The sequence below is a fragment of the Podarcis liolepis genome (genome assembly GCF_965112155.1).
Source record: "Podarcis liolepis genome assembly, chromosome: 3".
Classification (NCBI taxonomy): domain Eukaryota; kingdom Metazoa; phylum Chordata; class Lepidosauria; order Squamata; family Lacertidae; genus Podarcis; species Podarcis liolepis.
Window position 1 is genome coordinate 87,833,495 of NC_139557.1, and position 19,299 is coordinate 87,852,793.

General features: G+C 41.2%; 1 protein-coding gene across 8 annotated transcripts in view; it reads right to left on the minus strand.

Moving 5' to 3' along the window:
- The window catches only part of KIF6 (kinesin family member 6), a 147,660-nt gene that overhangs the window by 62,918 nt on the left and 65,443 nt on the right, over nt 1–19,299 (minus strand). For all 8 annotated transcript variants that reach the window (XR_014524578.1, XR_014524579.1, XR_014524580.1 and 5 more), the window contains exon 14: nt 5,009–5,117. Coding sequence is in view for 1 of the 8 variants with exons in the window: in XM_083497189.1 (XP_083353315.1) it covers nt 5,009–5,117 (109 nt within the window). In the remaining 7 variants the exon portion in view is untranslated. The remainder of the gene's footprint in view (nt 1–5,008; nt 5,118–19,299) is intronic.

A 19,299-nucleotide genomic window follows, 5' to 3' on the forward strand; every position in this document is an offset into this window, starting at 1 on the left:
GTTAGGATTACAAACTAAATATGATTTGATTCAAAGGTTGGGTTTGAATTCTTCAACTTATTTTGACATGAGTTCATCTCAAATACAGTGGTACCTCGGGTTAAGTATTTAATTCATTCCGGAGGTCCGTTTTTAACCTGAAACTGTTCTTAACCTGAAGCACCACTTTAGCTAATGGGGCCTCCCATTGCCACCGCGCTGCCGGAGCACGATTTCTGTTCTGATCCTGAAGCAAAGTTCTTAACCCAAGGTACTATTTCTGGGTTAGCGGAGTCTGTAACTTGAAGCGTATGTAACCCGAGGTACCACTGTAGATGTCCTGAAAACTACCATCTGTAATACCTTTAAAAAACACCTCAGAAATAAGAGAAGAAATTATAGTCTTTTAGAAAAACCATAGGAATTATATGGCTATTGTCAGGGGTACAGGGACAAAGGCACAGGGAAGGCAGGAAATGGAGAGCGATGGAGAGGAATCCCAGGATAGCGAGGAAGAGGATAGCAATGATGCAGGGGATTCCATGAGTCTCTCCAGCGAATCAGAGGATTCCCAGAAGGGGGCGCCTGTGGTAAGGGCAAGGGGAGCCCCAGGGGGAAAGTGTCAGGAGTGGGGGGCCAGCAGGGGACCCCAAAGCGGCAGCTGGGAATCAGGGCCAGCCTCCCCACCAGAGCGCAGCGAAGGAGGGGGAGGTTCCAGTGTGTCGGAGGGAGCAGCTCCGGCGACAGAGAAAGGGGAGGGATCAGAGCAAGCCGTTCTCCCGGAAGGGGAGGAGGGCAGTGAGGGGAGTAGCATAACTGTCAAAAGGAAGGTCAGAGTTTGGGCGCGCGCGCCAAGTTCAAATGAGGAGGCGCGCGGAAGAACAGGGAGCCCGGAGGAGGAGGAGCCAGGTCCCAAAGCCCGCAGGAGGGGGGAGGAGCAGTCTGGAGACTCCGCTTCAGGAGAAAGCAGGAGGGGAGGAACCCCGGCGGGCAGAAAGACCCTGCGGAAAAGGAAAGAGAGAAAAAGGTGGGGCAGCGTTAGCTTATTAAACTGGTGTAGGGGAGGGACCGACTCAGAGGGGACTTCAAACGTCTAAGGCTAAGAGACGTGGGGCTGCACGCCTCGGTTGTGGAACCAATAATGAACTGCAATAAACATCCTTGTATATAAGAAGAGCTTGGCGTTGGTCTTTTGTGAGCTGAGACCTGAGGCAGCCCTTGACAGCTATATTTCATGCATGATTATTTACATGATTATTAACAGGGCCACACAATGCATTGTGACAGAAATATAAGGCTTGTCCGTACCGGTGTTCAATGTGTGCAGCTGACATTTCTCCCTCCGCCCCTAAGTGCCATGATGAGGTGTCTCGGATAGGTGTTGATGGAGCTGTTCACAACACACACACACACACACACACACACACACACACAATTTCTCAAAAATAAAAGCTCTGTAAAAGTTATGGAGAGTGAGGAAGGACTAACTGAGAGGAGAGGAAAACAACACATAGTCCCAATGCATTCCAGCAAGCACTGCCCATTAGTGTGAATGGGGAAACATCTACACAGATTTGGAAGCATAGAAAACTGAACACCCTCATGGACCAAAGTATACACACAAACACATGGACATAGTGACTCACATACATATTAATGCCTTCGTTTTGACACAACACTGTCAAACCGATAGTTACGTAAATTCAACCAACATGCGGTATCTGCCATGTCACTCGTTCCATGTCTCTGATACACAAAATATGAGTATGCATGGCTGATGAAGCCCGGCAGGGTGAAACAAGGTATTATTCCGGGAATCCTTGTCACATTTTAAATTCTTTCGTCTGACACTGGCATACAGCAACTATATTTTGCAAAGGCACATGTTAAGATCTTCCGTATCCTTCGTCTGATACCTGCATACAGCAGCTGAATACAACAACCGTACTTTGCAAAGGTAGATGTGGAACATTACGAAGAAAAGTTCATCTTTTGCAAGTACTGCTCCTTAAAGTTGTTACGTTTGACACTTGTATTTGCTAAGACATACGTAGAACACAAAAAGCTTCTATTTGGACATTACGTATATAAGAATTGATCTATTTGTATTTCCTGTTCTAAATGTTGGTCTTTAATTGCTTCTACTCAATTAGATAATGTGAAAAGAGTTATGTTTATATGATGTATACATTGTGCGCATATTTGTTCATTTTGACACAGCCATAGCCTCTGCAAAATCACAGATTTTGAAAAAGTACAATGGCCATGATCTCAGGATTTGCAGATAATGGTACATAACAGAAGATGGAAATACCATATTACCTCATGTCTCAGCCCTCTTAGGTAGAGACACATGCCTTGTTTGCTCTCTGTTATATCCATAGTAAGCAATAATATACCTCTTTATCATTCTGAGAGAAAACTTTCAAACCACAGCTTCCAAAAGTATATGGGCATCTATCACTCTAGCTGAAGATAATGATTGATCAGATATGTGATGGTTCTGAACACAAGGTCCGTGGTGGAGTGAAAGATAGTTATCAGAATAAAGAATATAATAAAAGAAGGCACAACCAAAGGAATAAAAATCAAAAGCAGATGTCTGGGAAGGATAAAGGAGTATAAAGTGTGAGAGGACTATGAAAAGAGATGCAAGACATCTGTCTAAGTACCTATGTTTATCTCCAGAATTCCCAGGCTTCTTCTTGTGTTCAGTGAGTCCTGGAGATGCGCCACATATAAGTGCCAAATGTAGAAATGGAAAATTATGAATCATTGGACAGGCAACCTTGTTTGGAGTTGTGATGGAATTTCCTGGAGAGTCACCATGCTCCTGTGGTCTGAATGTTAATTAACTCTCCTATTCTAATACTCAGGCCTTTTTGTCAGCCAGAACCTACCAGAACTCAGTTCCAACACCTCTCAAGTGGGCGTCCTTTTCATTGTAAGAGAACAAGAGAGAAGTTCGTGGTGAGTTTCAGCACCTCTTTTTCTAGAAAAACAGCACTGCTAAAACCTTTTATCAAAGACCCTCAAAATGTTTCACCTAATGTACTAGATGACAAAGTATTGTTACTGCTACAGAAAAAGGAAATTTGGAAACTGAAGAAGAAAGAGGTCAAAATGATTCCATGAATATAATATCACAAAGGACTCCTGGAATGGAGATAACATGCAATATTAGAATAAGCTGTGAGTTTTAAGCTGTGGGCCTAGATGAGGAAACTGTTGTTCTTTGAGTGGTGTCTTGTGTATCTATTATTTATTAATTAAATTTTTTATATTGCTTTTTGGTCCTTCAATACAGTATATACTTACACACATAGAACTGTATCAGTAAAAATCACAATTTGGAAACTGCACATATGGTGTTTGGTAAACATACTTATTATAACCCTCCTTTTTATATGTATTATGCTTTTTTTTAACCTTGTCAGGAGCACCTACTGACCAATAAATTCTCTAGAAACAGGCATTTCTGTTACTCTGAACTTGTATTTGCCATTTGATACATGATATAAGAGCTAATCACACTGCTTCACAAAAACAATGAAGACAAAACTTAAAGCCAATTTTTTGCAGCTGCTTCTAAGACTATAAACATATTTCTTACACAGAACCTTAAAAATATTTTGTATAGGCTCTATTGCAATTTTAAAAGTGCTGTGTGAATAATAAATAATTCTATGTATGCATGTGTATGTATTCAGTCATTTAGCCTGCCTAGTTCTGAAGGGTCAAGGAATGAGAAATATTTAAAAATACACAATGGAATAAAACATTAACTTCAAAATTACAAAAAAAAGAGCTTGATAATAATACCAGTTACTGTAAGTCAGTCATATAAAGTCCTTCATCACTTTTGAAAGACGTACAGGCTCAGGAGTAGGAATTTCATTGATACAAAAATCCCTGCCTCTTGGTACACAGAGATGACAGTGCAGTGACCGAGAAGAATGCAGTGTGGACATATAGATGTCGATGTGGTCTGTGTCAGTACCCATTCAAATCAATCTACTGTGTAGTTGACATGCAGGTATGTGTATCTGTCCTCTATTGGACTGCTTTGGATTATAAAGGTAAAGATAAAAAGGGACCCCTGACCATTAGGTCCAGTCGCGGACGACTCTGGGGTTGCGGCACTCATCTCGCTTTATTGGCCAAGGGAGCCGGTGTACAGCTTCTGGGTCATGTGGCCAGCATGAGTAAGCTGCTTCTGGTGAACCAGAGCAGTGTACAGAAACGCCGTTTACCTTCCCACCGCAGCGATACCTATTTATCTACTTGCACTTTGACGTGCTTTCGAACTGATAGGTTGGCAGGAGCAGGGACCGAGCAACGGGAGCTCACCCTGTCACGGGGATTCGAACCACCAACCTTCTGATCGGCAAGCCCTAGGCTCTGTGGTTTAACCCACAGCGTCACCCGCATCCCTTTTGCTTTGGATTATAGTAATGGTTATTTTTTTAAATATCTGCTTATCATAATTGGTTATTACATTCCTGGTGCTCTTGGCACGGATACAAAAACATAGATACGAACAATGATCCTGCCCTGCTACTCTCCCACTTCACCCACATTTTTATGAAAGGCTTTGCACAGAGGAGTTGCCACCTTCCTGACCTGCCATTTCGATACCCCAAATGTTTCTACTTCTTGCCTTGCGCAATGGCTCACAACACAATCAGGTCATTTGTTTGCTTAAACCTGAACATCAACTTGCAACTGATTTCTGTATCCCAACCATGTATTTTTGCCCAAAGAATGTGTTCTCAGTTTTATAGCTCAGTATACAGTGGTAACTCAGGTTAAGAACTTAATTCGTTCTGGAGGTCCGTTCTTAACCTGAAACTGTTCTTAACCTGGAGCACCACTTTAGCTAATGGGGCCTCCCGCTGCCGCCGCACCACCGCTACACGATTTCTGTTCTCATCCTGAAGCAAAGTTCTTAACCTGAGGTACTATTTCTGGGTTAGCGGAGTCTGTAACCTGAAGCGTCTGTACCCCGAGGTACCACTGTAAATCTTACCTTTGCTTAAGGAGCTGCTTATTGTCTTCAATGGTTATGCTATCAGCATAATCTCTCTTGAAAATTTCAAAGGCTTCCTTACGTCCAAGTGACATTTCTCCTCTCACTCCTGTTCAGAAAATAAATCAAGAGTGGGATCATTTGCAGAAGTAATGGGATTTAATTTTTTCCTATCTTCTAGAGACATTCCACAAAGACAAGATCAACAAGTCCTCTTGCGCACAGTCAAAAGTGCTTAAAGTAAGGCTAAACAGAAGAACACAGGAGCATAGCAAGCTGCCATATACTGAGCCAGACCATTGGTACATTTAGATCAGCAGTCTGTACTCAGGCTGGAAGCAGCTTTGCAAGATTTCAGACAGAGTCTCTCCCAGCCCCACCTGGAGATTGAACCTGGGGTGTTCCACATGGAAGGCTTATGAACTACCACTGAGCAACTACCCTTCTAAGAAACTCAAAACCTGGCTAATTTACCAACACAGATGAGCAGTAAATACATCTGCTAAACCATTCTGGATTCTGTTGGCCTTTTTTTCAAAACAACATGGCAACCACTCTTATATTAATCCTATTCCATATTCTGTGGAAACCAAAAATGCCTGTTATAGACCAAGTGGTATAGTTAAAATGACAGATTCAGTTTTGTTTCATGTCACTTGAACATCCGTAAGTCTGAATTCCTTGCATGTTTGTTTTTCTGAAGAAGCTATTAATATCTCTTTAATTAAAACCAGAGTGTCAAAAATCAAAGCAGTGGAAATATTTACAAAACCACTGGAATTTTCATGGAAGAAAAGTGCATATTTTCTCCGTATCTTCGCCATTTGTGGTTTTTACATGCCATACCATGCAAATTTATTAATCAAATTAATATATACAGGAAGTTACCTCAGGCCAAAAAGATTACATATTCATTATTTTCAGTTCACAGAATCCATGTGCTTTACTACTCCCCTAATGAAACCCTGGTGGCTCGCATGCACTCTCAGGTGTGCTACGTATACCTTATTGGCACCCCACATATTACAAACCAGGCCCCCAGAATGTTTTACAATGCACAGAGGTTCTACTGCAGGTATTCCTCACCACACAAACCAATGTCAAAAGGGTTATCTGAAAAAGGAAGCTTGAAAACCACTGCTGTCAACTTTTACTCTAAACCCCAAACCAGTAATGTGACCATTTAAAGTAAAACTGAACTAATTTTTACAGAATACCACGCTACTGAAACCAGCCAGCTTTATATGTATATATACAAGTACCAATTCCCATGAACAGCTCCACTGATTGTAGTACGGTTAACTACAGACTAAAGTGAATTTCTCCCCACACCTTTTTTTATATATAATTCACTTGCATCCCAGGGAAATGGGAGAATGCAAGAAACAAACTTTTCACTGAAAACATATTTTGTAATATTACGCTTCATTTTATGTGAACAGCACAAGCACATATGAAACCAATAACATGAACTGGAGGGACCCACACGGGATGTCTGAAAGGCATAAAGCATGCAGTAGCACCCCACCCATTTTAAAAAACCAAAAAACCTGTAACGACTTCACATCTGTATAGGCCAAATGAGCTGAAGGGAAAGGGCAGAGATATTGTCTTTGATGCTAACTTAAAAATGGAATGTTCTCGTTCCATGTAGCAGCCCAAAATAAAAACATAGTTTTATGTGTGGACTTGCTGAGCTTTCTCTTCCCATCATGAAAAGCCTTAACCCAGTGGTGGCCAAATTTGGCCCTCCAGCTGTTTTGGGACTACAATCCCTATCATCCCTGACCACTGGTGTTGTTAGCTTAACCTGAAACCTCAACTGGCCAGTGGATTCCCCCCCCCCCCTTGCTTAACTTCAGCAGACTTCAATTTGGTGTATCCAGGTTAGTCACAATTTGACTTTAGTCCCTCTAGCTGCAACCTAAGTGTGATCATCTTTTCCCTCAGAAAGGTGCTGCTGCTATTATTATTATTATTATTATTATTATTATTATTATTATTATTTACTTATGCCCCACCCATCTGACTGGGCTGCCCCAGCCACTCTGGGTGGCTTCCAACAGAATATAAAAACACAGCAAAACATAAGACATTAAAAATTCCCAAAATAATAATAATTTATTACTTATTATGCTCCCTGCCCAACTAGGTTCCTACAAAGTGCTGCATATTCAGGAGCACACATTAGGGCAAGTCTGCGGTTAGAGGAGGTGAAGCTACCTGGTTGTACATTTCTCAAAAAAACTCAAGGCATTTCCATAACACAAAACTGTTAGACGTCTATTAAAGTGTCTGGAAACTTCACTAATGAACTCCCTGCTCTGGAATAGGGTAACTGTGCCCCTGAAGGGCCAGGTCCACAGTCTGGGAGTCATTTTGGACTCACAGCTGTCCATGGAGCCAGGTTAATTCTGTCTACCAGCTCCATCTGGTACACCGGCTGAGAGCCTACCAGCCCACAGACTGTCTCACCAGAGTGGTGCATGCTCTGGTTATCTCCCACTTGGATTACTGCAATGCACTCTACGTGGGGCTACCTTTGAAGGTGACTCAGAAACTACAACTAATCCAAAACGCAGCAGCCAGACTGGTGACTGGGAGTGGCTGCCGAGACCATATAACACCAGCCCTAAAGGATCTTCACTGGCTCCCAGTATGTTTCTGAGACCTAAAAGGCCTCGGCCCAGTATACCTGAAGGAGCATATCCACCTCCATCATTCAGCCCAGACACTGAGGTCCACTTCTGAGGGTCTTCTGGCAGCTCCCTCACTGTGAAAAGTAAAGTTACAGGGAACCAGGCAGAGGGCCTTCTCGGCAGTGGCACCCTCCCTGTGGAACGTCCTCCCATCAGATGTCAGGGAGATAAAGAATTACATAACTTTTAGAAAACATCTGAAGGCAGTCCCGTTCAGGGAAGATTTTAACGTCTGACATTTTATTATTACTTTTTTATATTTTGCTGAAAGCCACCCAGAGTAGCTGAGAAAACCCAGCCAGATGGACAGGGTATGAACAAGAAAATGACTACTACTATTACTAAAGTTACATTTCATTTTAATTTCTATATACAACATTTAAATTCCTTTTCCATCAAAAAGCCTACTTAAAAAAGGTGTGTTTTTTGCCCCAGGCCACATGGTAACAGATTCAATTCAATTCAGATTCGAAAGAAAAACCATGGAAGAGGGCTGGTAAGAATTGACTTTCCCATTCCTCCTGCCCTTAGAAAAGCCATTTTCAGTTGTTGGGGACCCTTACTGAATGGGGTGAGGACTGAGAGGGAAGATCTGCATCCAAATCAGGCAGAGATAGCTTGTATAAGTAGGAGCTACATTTGCAGAAGCGCCTCTGATTTGGGTGGGATCCTGCCTTCTCCTCAATCCTCTTGCACCACATTCCATCTCTTTCACCAAGCCCGCCCCTGCAACCCCAAGGGCAGGATTATCCTAGCCAGATTCATGGGTATAGAAAAACCACACAGTATGATTTGAAGTGTCACAACTGTGGCAGTAAGCGATAGCAAATTCTGGTCTAACAGTTCTTAAAAATAATTGTCAAAGAACTATTTAAAGGACAGAGTCTAGTTAGGAGCACAGCACACGCTAATCAATATAACCGAATCTGCAATCCAAATTACATTTTGGAGGGGATTAAATCCTAACAAATCTGGTGGGACTTATTTCAGTATAAACATCCTCAGGATTTGTTTGTTTATTTGTAAGATGTATACCCCACACCTTCAATACCAATCAGCACCAGAGTTTTGCTGCCAAGTATTTTCTTCAAAAGTTGAATCCATTTTGAAGAATGGCTCTTGATCTGCTACTTTCTCTTCCAGTAGCAATCAATACTCAAAGACAATTTAATACTCAAAGAGAATTTTAGAAGACAGCATGGTACTAAAGTTTAGCACCACACCAGTAGAATCTGGGTAGCAACCCCCAGCCCAAGTCATCTGCTAATTTTAAACAAGAACATTAAAGAAAAGCACAGTTTATACAGTTATCTATAGCACATCAAATTAATTTGCTTGGATGGGGGGATTCTTTTTGAGTTAGTCATTTTTTAAATGCATCTGAAAACAGTTGCATTCTGAAAACGGCATGCAAGGAGAACGATGGGGAGATGGGAGATGGACATCAAATCTCAGAGAGACGAATCAGGAGTATAGGAAATAAGTGTCTAGACAGACTGTGAGTGCAAGACAGTTTGTAGAAGAATTCTATATACACTGGATAGTGATGGAGAGACTGGGAGAAACACAGAGCAGAGTCAGCACAACACAAGGAAATGCCAAGAAATGTGGGAAACTTGATGAGCTGGTAGAAAGAGATGATTCCCTTGCTGATGAACTTTGTTTTAGTTAATAATGAAGATTTATACAACTTTCAGATGGATTCCTCCCACACATTATGTTGTGCCTTCTTTTCTGCTACCCGCAGCCTGGAAAATCCTCCCATCTCAATTAGTAGCCTCTTTCTCTTTTCTTCCTAAATATCAGCAAAAGTGAGCAAACCCTTGCATTCCAGGACAAATATTTATCCATCAGCCTACAAGTTCTGTCACCTGTCCCTTGAAAAGAGTGACCTACACTTCCTGCTGGAAGTCTGTATATAGGAATGTGCATCAGAATTACACCCGATGGTGGTACTAATAGAAATAAGGAAGAAAAACGGAGGTTTTCCTATTAAGTTGCCAGATGATGTTAAATTGCATCCCAGCTGCCAACCATTACACTGTAGCGACCATAAATACTGTTAATAATTTTCAAGGCCCTAAAGGGAACTAAAATACAGTGTTTCCAGTTACAGTAGAGTTGCATGGGGTGTTGAAACGTTCTTTCCACTGTCTTTTATGTTTATGAAATCAGCTACCTTGCTATCAAACATCAATCACATTAGGGGAGAATTGGGTGTAGGAATCATTGAAGAAAGTAGCTGTTATTTCACCAACCTATTTGTAGAGGGGGACAACCCTGCCTGGAGGATTTGAGGCCTGATCAATCTTAAGTGGGACTTCTACAATCAAATGGATGGAAATATTAATACCACCATGATTCAGGAAGAAAGGCTTTGTCCTGTAGAATAAAGAATTGTTTTACAAGGTTTAAGTGATTGTAGAAAGACAGCAGAATTGTCTCATGATGGGACGGCTGAAGATCTCCTATATTACAGGAGTTTCACATCCATACTACTTCTTCTAAGAACAACTGCTATATGGAAATCCAGTAGCAAGGTAGCCTAGTTCTCTATGAGACCCAACATGGCTAATGATAAAACCTGGAAGTTAGAGGAAGTGGCATAGCTCAGGGATAGTATATCTGCTTTGAATGCCGAAAAGTACCAGGTTCAATTCCCAGGGTCACTAAGTAAGGATGCGGGAGAGTCTTTGTCTGAAACCCTGGAGAGCAGCTACCAGTCAGTGTAGACAATACTGAGCTAAATGGATTTGTTGGTCTGACTTGGTATACGGCAGCTTTCTTTGGTCCAAAGTCAGCAAACTAGAAGGGCTTTTGCTTAGGATCCTGCTTTGCCATTGATTTGAAACTCTGCTTTTGTTTTCTACCTAATAGTCATCTGATCATCTGCTAATTTAGCAGTCAAAATGTTAGTAAATTCATAAATTAGCTCTTGATCTAGTTATTGGAAAATCTATACACAGCATAATAATCTGCTAGAGTGGACAAGAAGAGAAAGTGAGAAAAGTGAGAAAGTGAGAGAGTTAGCAGGGGGCTAGGTATATCGGGTAGCTAGAGGAAATTTGAAGAAATCCCTCAATGTTGTCTCCACAAATTTAACAGCAACGTTCAGAGTCCTAGGGGTACTAATAACAGCAAGGTAACTGCTTCAATGTAAATGCCTTGTATGCAAATAGCCATCATCTACAATGGGAAGCATATACAGTGGTTCCTCTGGTTACAGGCTTCAGGTTACAGACTCCGCTAACCCAGAAATAGTGCTTCAGGTTAAGAAATTTGCTTCAGGATGAGAACAGAAATCGGGCTCCAGCGGCGCGGCAGCAGCAGGAGGCACCATTAGCTAAAGTGGTGCTTCAGGTTAAGAACACTTTCAGGTTAAGTACGGACCTCTGGAACAAATTAAGTACTTAACCTGAGGTACCACTGTATGGTGCTAGGTCTTCTGTTAACCATGCACACAGAAATCCAGTCAACAGGATTGCTCTGGAGTAGGAAGACTCTGGATTGCTGTTTAAGTCCATCAATAACTGTTATTAAATTACTGCAGCAACAATACTGTGCACACTTAAGATGGAAGTAGTCCCATTGAACGCAGTGGGACTCAAGTAAATATGCATAGGACTGTACTGCTCACTTCCATAAACTTTTCCACTTCCAATCAAATAAAAACAAAACAAAAAACCATAGGCAGACACTTTTCAAGCCAAGCCGAAGACGATTTATTTGAAGTTGCTTTGTAGTAAAACAAAAAGTACTAGAAATGTTTGCATGTAGCCATAATTCACTGGTTCTCCGCAAGGACTTTGCTGATATTATCATCCCCATCTGCTCAGAATAGAAAATAGTAAATTTTCAGAGCTGAAGAACAATGAACCAAGAAAAATCAAGACGTTAAAAGGGGGAGAACCCAGCGGTAATACTCCCCTGCTGTAAGCTTCATCGAGCTTCTTTGCAAAGAGCATGTGTAATACATCTGGATACCTTCACTGGGCTCTACTTCAAAAATGGAAAATGCATAAAACAAGGCAGTTCATTGTACCCCTGCAGTGTTATACTGAAGAACATGGAGCCTTTGAGAAAAACACAAACCCTCAAAGGAAAAGGTGGGTGCCCAGATTAAATGAGCTGAATGAATCTTTGGCACCATAATGTCACTTTTAACACCATTAGATTTAAACTGTTCACATGTGATTATAATTTTAGAGGGAGGCAGTAAGGAACTTTTAAAACAAGCTAACCACATTTTATGAGGCTAACTTCCAAAACACTTCACAATGAAACTAAATGCAAAGGGCAAGGCACAAGGCCTAAGCGCTACTTAAATCCCATGTTAAGTCCTCAGCATAGGCTCCGGTGGTATTTTAAACAGAGAACAGGCTTTGCACTAGCCTTCTTATTGTGTCCATTTCACCCAATAAGAGCTAAGCTTAATTATATACACATGTAGGAATCATTCCACAAACATCCACAGAATGATTTCATGCAGTTAATGCGCGCTCTCTCACTCACACACACAATCATTATGACGTAAGAGTTTTATTATTTTAGCATAACTAATCACTGAGATGCATTGGGTCACATGAAGAGATGAATTAGGCAGCTTTTATGCAATCACCGTTCTAATGTAGTTCATAACCACAGAATGACCCTTTAACATCACTATTGTTACAAAAGCACCCCCAGAATTTTTAGTCAAACCAACTGAATGTAACATCCAGCCTTTCTGGATTAAACCAAGTTCCATCTAGTTTAGCATTCTGTTTCCATCATGGTCAGACTCTTTGTCAAGACTACAAGGGTGACATCAAGTAATAGCCATCCCCCATTGCTTTCATGCTTCATAACTAATAGCAATTATCTAATCTGGGAATAGCCAACAACATGCCTTCTACATGTTCTTGGATTAGAACTTCCATCAACCCTGATCATTGGCTAGGGATCAGAGGTGGAACACAAGCCCTGTCCCCCAGTGTCTTCACAAGCATCTCATGCTCCTTAGTTTCCATGCTTGTGGATAAGGTCTTCAGCAGGATTCTGCTTGCATTTGCTTGAATATAATCAGACTCCTCTGTGTCATCAGGGCCTCTGCTTCCTCAGAGTCTTTGATCAGATAAAGGTTCAAGTGAATATAAGTAGAAGCCCCCTGCATACTTTCCCTATGCAACACATAGATGGTCAGGGACTGTGGAGAGGGGCACAAGGGCGTTGGGGGTGGGGTTTGTGTATATAGCCCTGTCCCATTAACATATAAAGCAACGCACACTCAAGCCTCCTATTACTGTGCTCAGGCCTTTTAAGTCATAACATACTGAGTCTGAACTTGTTTTAACCGCAGCTCTTGATTGCTGGTTTTTATTGTGATATTGTCGTATTCTGATTTATTGTACCAACTTCATTTGCTTTTTTGTATTTTGTTTGTAATTTACCCTGGAAACTACTTGAGCTGAAGGGCAGTATAGAAATTTTCCAATTAAATTAAATTAAAGGAATGCTAAAACACGTGCCAAAGAAAACACACCCTAGTCCAAAATACAATAAACTGGAATTAAATCCCACTCAGCAAAATGGAATTTACTTCTAGGTAAGTGTGGTTAGAACTACAATTCTTTGGAGATAACTGAACTAAGCATCATCACGATGTAGGAAGGACTTGGCTAGTTCACATTTATAAATTTATTTAATTGCATTTTTATCCTGCTTTTCAGAAAATTCTTGTCTCTCAGTTTGGCTCACATTGGTGATAAAGTTATATGTGGCATGGAGAAAGTAAACAGAGAAAGGTTTGTCTCCCTCTCTCGTAACACTAGAACTTGTAGACATCCAATGAAGCTGAATGTTGGAAGATTCAGGACAGATAAAAGAAAGTACTTGTCATGTACTTAAACTATGGAACCCACAGGAGGCAGTGATGGCCACCCACGTTGATTGTTTTCAAAGAGGATTACACAAATTCATCATCTGTCAATGGCTATTAGCCACAATGGCTATGCTCTTTACTCCAAAGTTGGAGGAAGCCCTTCTGAATATCAGCTGCTGGAAACCACAGGAGGGCTGAGTGCTCTTGCGCTCAAATCCTGCTTGCTGGTTTCCCACAGGGATATGGTTGGCCACTGTGAGTACAGGATACTGGACTAGATGGGCCCTTGGTCTGATCCAGCCGACTGGAGAACGGGGGGTGGGGCTTCATCATCCAATTTACAATTTAAAAACGCAAGACACACAAGGATGTTATTCCTGGGGGGCTGGTATGTAGGTACTCAATGGTCCAAGTTCTCCAGGCTAATAGCAAAATCCAGATATGGATCCCTCCTGCTCTCCAGTCCCAGTCCACTGCACATTTTCCTAGGAGGAAACCCCAGTAAACACACAGGGACTTAATTCTGCGTAAACATGCACAAGAATGAACTGCCGGACCACTTGACAGTTTCCAGCTGTGACTTCATTAAATGCATACACATACTAACAGAAAGCCCTTAAATTAGTAGGTATAGGGAGAAAAATGGAGCTGGACAGAAGCATGGCAGGTTTGGCAGAGGCAAATGGGAGTGGATACCAAGTCAAATCTGTAGTTAAAGCCACAAGAACTTTTGAGCCCCACCCATTGGTGCCACCACATCTAAATAAATAAGAAGTATTCTTTTACCCTGTGTCAGAAATCACGCTTTTTCTAGAACTCCTCACAAACTGCATATATCTATTACTGCTCAGTTTACAATAAAGATTGCTCATTAAAAGTAAGTTTTCTCTTTCCTCTCTTGAAACTTACTTTAAGTTATGCTGCTTTGCTCTAGGACATACATTTCAGAAGAAAAGTTATTTTACTTGGTGCAAGCAAAAAGACTAAATCAATTTTTTAATAGTTTAAGCATTCTGAAGCAGCCATCTGCTTCCTCAGATGCACCCCTGCAGGAATTTAACTGTGCTGGCAGAGGAGCAATTCCTATTGCCTCACCTTGTTCCCCCAGTAAATTCTAGTTCAGCACCACAACCTTCTCTTTTCTATATCTGAAGAAGTAGACCAGAGGTTTTCAACCTTTTTGGGTCCATGGCTCCCTTAACCAACTGCCTTCTTTCTGTGGTACCCCTGTGGGGCTCAGGAGACCAGTTATGTCACCCCTTGCCTGCCGAGCTGGCAGCCTCTCATCTTTTTTCCAACACCCTCCTTTGTGGAGTGTTCCCTCAACTTCCTCTCTTCTCCCCTCTCCTTGGGAGTCTTCTGGGCAGTCGCTGCTGCTGCCCCTCATCTCTCCCCCCCAGCCCCAAAGATAGGTGCCTCCTCCCACTGCCCCACAGGGGCCTGGGAAGTACCCCCTGGCCAGCCCCAGAGGTACCATTTACCTGGGGAGTTTGTAGCCAGGCCTGCTGCAACAAACAGTTGTGCAAGCCTTTGGAAGGCAGAGACATGATAAGGCATCAGAGGGAGGAAGGAAAGGAAAGAGGGACAGAGGCCAGTGTTGCCCGCAGTACCCCTGACTATCATTCAAGGCACCCAGGGTGCTATGGCATACTGGTTGAAAGCCAATGAAGTAGGCTAATGCTTTTACAAACCAAAGTATTGTAACACTTTCCCCCCGCTCTGAGAAATGTTGTGGTTGCAGCTGAGCAGACAGCAAATGTATCAATGCCCCTGCATACCAGAAACCTGTAGAACTAGAATCAGTGAAGAATTAATTCAAAACATTGTTATGTAATTAACAAAGAAGACTTTGCACTTCTTAAGTCCATCAGCGTATTTTTGTCTTCTGTCTCTCCCTACACAGTATTCCCTTTACTGAGTCTTCCTGGTCTGATCTAACCTAAAAGCTCTTCACGGGCAGCAGGTGGCATTCTGTCGGAATGCATGAGAAATACGATTAACATAATTAATCCTAAGATTATTACTAATAGCAATACTACACAATAGTAATAACCTGAAGCGATGGGGGACCTATTAAGATGGTCTGATCCTGGAGACTCATGGGAACCAATGGATTCCTGAATACTCTGGGAGATTTTCCAGTAGCCAATGCTAGCAATTCTTCTGCGTTCCTAGTCCCACTATGGAACGGTGAGGTGCAGTGGGCCATTAAGAAATTGTACCCAAGTGTCCTCTCCAGCACCGTGGAGCTCAATTAGCCCCATGATTTACTGGGGAGCGCCACATAAGTAAATAGATCTGGAGATAGCAGGAGGACAAGTGGTGTAAGGGCAACCAAACAAACATAAGGGCATGACATGAAAAAGAACTTTGACTGCCACGTTTAATGCTAAACATTGTGGCATACAGCAGAAAGGAACAAAGAAGGCAGACACAAAATAGTTCTTCTAAGGTCTCCATTCCTCAAACAATGATCTGAAAGTCTGCATTTCATACACTTTAAATCTACTCTTACTAACCACCAGCTAACAGGAACAATTCTCTATTTTTGCCAATAGCACATTAGAGTGGCTACCCCCACTGCCTCTAGCTTTGAGTCTAGCAAGTCTTGCTTCATCTATAAATATACTTCTCCGCTGAGATAAGATTAATGTAAGACACCTTTTCCACATCATCACTGTTTATTCTGAACTATATGAGTTCTCATCTTCCAGCCATTTTTTAAAATCCACCTGAACCAGTTCTGCTAATATGATGGATTCATATTTTGTGTGGAATGATCAATCATAGGCCTTGTGTCTTTACTTCTCAGGGCTATGTGTAATAAATTTGAATATATTTATCTTAATACAGTGGTGTTTTATGCTCTATTACAGCTATTCCTGGCAATCTCAGCAGCCTAAAGAACTGGAAATTTAGAATTAGTGCCAGTGCAGGGAAACAATGTGTTATAAAGCTTGCTGAGGTGTCATAGGATTCGGCAGAAGGTGTACTGTATCAGTGGGATGCTGGATACGATAAAGCCATGACAGCTGTTGGTGGAACACCCTGCCAGTGAGGCTGTTTCACTGGTAAAGATACACTAGTGGGATGGTTAAATGGGATGAAGTAGAAAGCAAGACATAGGCAAGGCAGGGGAAAGAGCACACTCATACCATATTTTATACTCCTTCGGACTAAGGTGACACTCCAGACTTGCTGCAATACCCCACCCACCCACCCATAAAATTCCATCCTGCCCACATCACCATGATAAAAGAGCACAGGATGTGGTGTAATTCAACACCCAATCACAGCACACCAGCACCAGTATATAGTGCCCCACAAGGAAATTGTCCTGGCTATTATTGGATGAAGAGCTTGAACTCAAGACTATGGATTCTGCCATAATCTTTATGTTGGTTTCTGTTTATGCCACTGTGCAGTGCTTGGAGTCACAAGACTCTGTTTTACATTCCAGAGATTCCTGACTGTTGGAAGTCTCATGGAAGACAGGAGGCGGATGTGATGCTACTGGTTTCCTGTTCCTTTGTTTTCCAGTTGCTCTCTGTTTTCCCAGAGAGAGCATGTATATTTCCTTTCTGTCTGCGTAGTTAGAAATGAAACCTAGCAATGTAGCTCAAACATCTTGTCTCTTCTGCTGCTTTGATACTTTGCTGAATGGGGAACGTGCCTGGAGCCTTATCAAAGGCTCAGGTCGTTAATCATGGTTGGATGAGATTCTGAAGGCTCGACCGGAGTAGTAGCTCAGTCGTTGGGGAGATTCCGACACTTTAATGCTCAGACTGGTAGGCAAGGTAAGATTCAAGGCCACAACATGTTTGGCCATGCCTGCCCTACTGGTGCTGCCATGGTTTATATTGGTCTTCCTGAAGGAACACCTAGCATTTAATCTCTATATCAGTGACTAAGATATAAAGAAATATAAAGAACTATTCCAAAGTGCCGTTTCATGGAAACAGGAGAAAGAAGGGCAGGAAATATTTTGCATAGGGGGTCAAAGCAGTCTTCAGGAAGCTACAACTCAAAATGAACCTCAAGGCTTAGAAGCCATCTGAAATGTTCTTTTGGGGATCATGTTGTCTAAGGGCTATAATGCATGAAGCAGTGATGTAACTCTTTAGCTGCTTTTTCTTCCAGTCTCAAATGCTTTCAATTCATTTCTTTAAAAGTTTCCTTTGACCAGCTTTAATTTGTTTTGATGAGGAGTCATCTTTTCCCTTGGAGGAACGAAATATGAAGTCTTTGGTGAACTGTCCAAGGTAAATGGATTCCAAATGCTATAGACAATTCTTTTTATGTCCTAGATTCACACTGTTGCAAACAACCCATCCTTAAACAGCTATGAAATGCTCTCACCCATGTATAATTATCATGATTCATTGTGCCTACGGAATCTGGCATAGGTCTGATGAGCTTGAAGCAAAAAGTTAGCTTTCATCTGGTTACAACATTATATGAGCATCCCTTTATAAGATAGCGACATTTGCAGAGAAATAAAAAAACACGTCTTGTAAAAGAAGTTTTTTTAAGTGTCCATAGTAATATACAATATATATTCAGTGCAAATGCAACGAACTTGAGTTCACACATTCCTTTCACATTATCACAGGTTTTCAAACATTCTCCCAACATTGATGCTTGTGTTGGAGAGAATATGTAATTTAAGAAAGGCTGTGAAAGTATCTCTGTTTCTATTATACTATATGCACCATGACTTCTGTTAGAAAATAATGCACTTCATGGCTATAAAAGCTAGCTGAAAATGTCTTCGTAATGATTCCCACAACCATATTTGGTATTGCAGAATCACTAGGAGTTGACTTTTTATGATCTTCTTGTGCAGGGAAAACAGTTGTGTGGTTGCTTCATCGTAGAATGAGTTTACAATTCAGCAAGTCCTAAAAAGGCTTCAAAAACTTGGCTTAACCACAATGTCATATCTGGCAGTTTCTGTATCTTTGAATACTCCAAACTACCTCACTTTAGCAAAACTGTAGGGCACAGTCAATTCGTGGTAGCTTTGTCATGTTACAAATGGCCATGAGAACTGGCAAGTACAACATTTTCATCATACAAGCTTGGAGAAAAGATGTTAAAACCAAGAGAGTATTTTGAAAAATGGACTGTGTTCATAATATATTAATGCAACAAGGAAATATTCTCTCACATGCATTATTAGGAACTCTGTAAAATTTATTTCTGGATGTATCTAACATTAGATACCTCGGAAAAACTTTTTGGTTTATAGTATTCATATAATATAAATTTTATTTCATTTGCAATTTATTTCATTCACTTTGAATGCCAATATGTTTTCATTTCAGATACACGTCAACACACACAGAGAGAGTTTTCTGTTACTGTTATTATTTTAATGTTTGCATTCATTTCTTAAATAATAAAAATATTAAGAAAAAAAGGGGATATATTTTCCTGGAAATTTATGTCCAAAGCTGAGGTAGTGTGTCACTACATTAAAATGAACTCCTGCAATAAGAGTCTGATGTTTTGTGGAGTGTTTGAAAATGACAGTATCCAAAGCTAACAACATCAATTTCCTCTAAAAATTCATTGGTGGATAGACATTTTATGAGGCTTTCTTTAAGGAGTGAATTTCACTCTGTAAATCACACAACATAGGAAAAAGCTCACCACACGAGCAGGAAGATTTCTTACTAATCTTTACCACAAGAAAAATATGCACTTAACATTATTTACACAGACAGGTT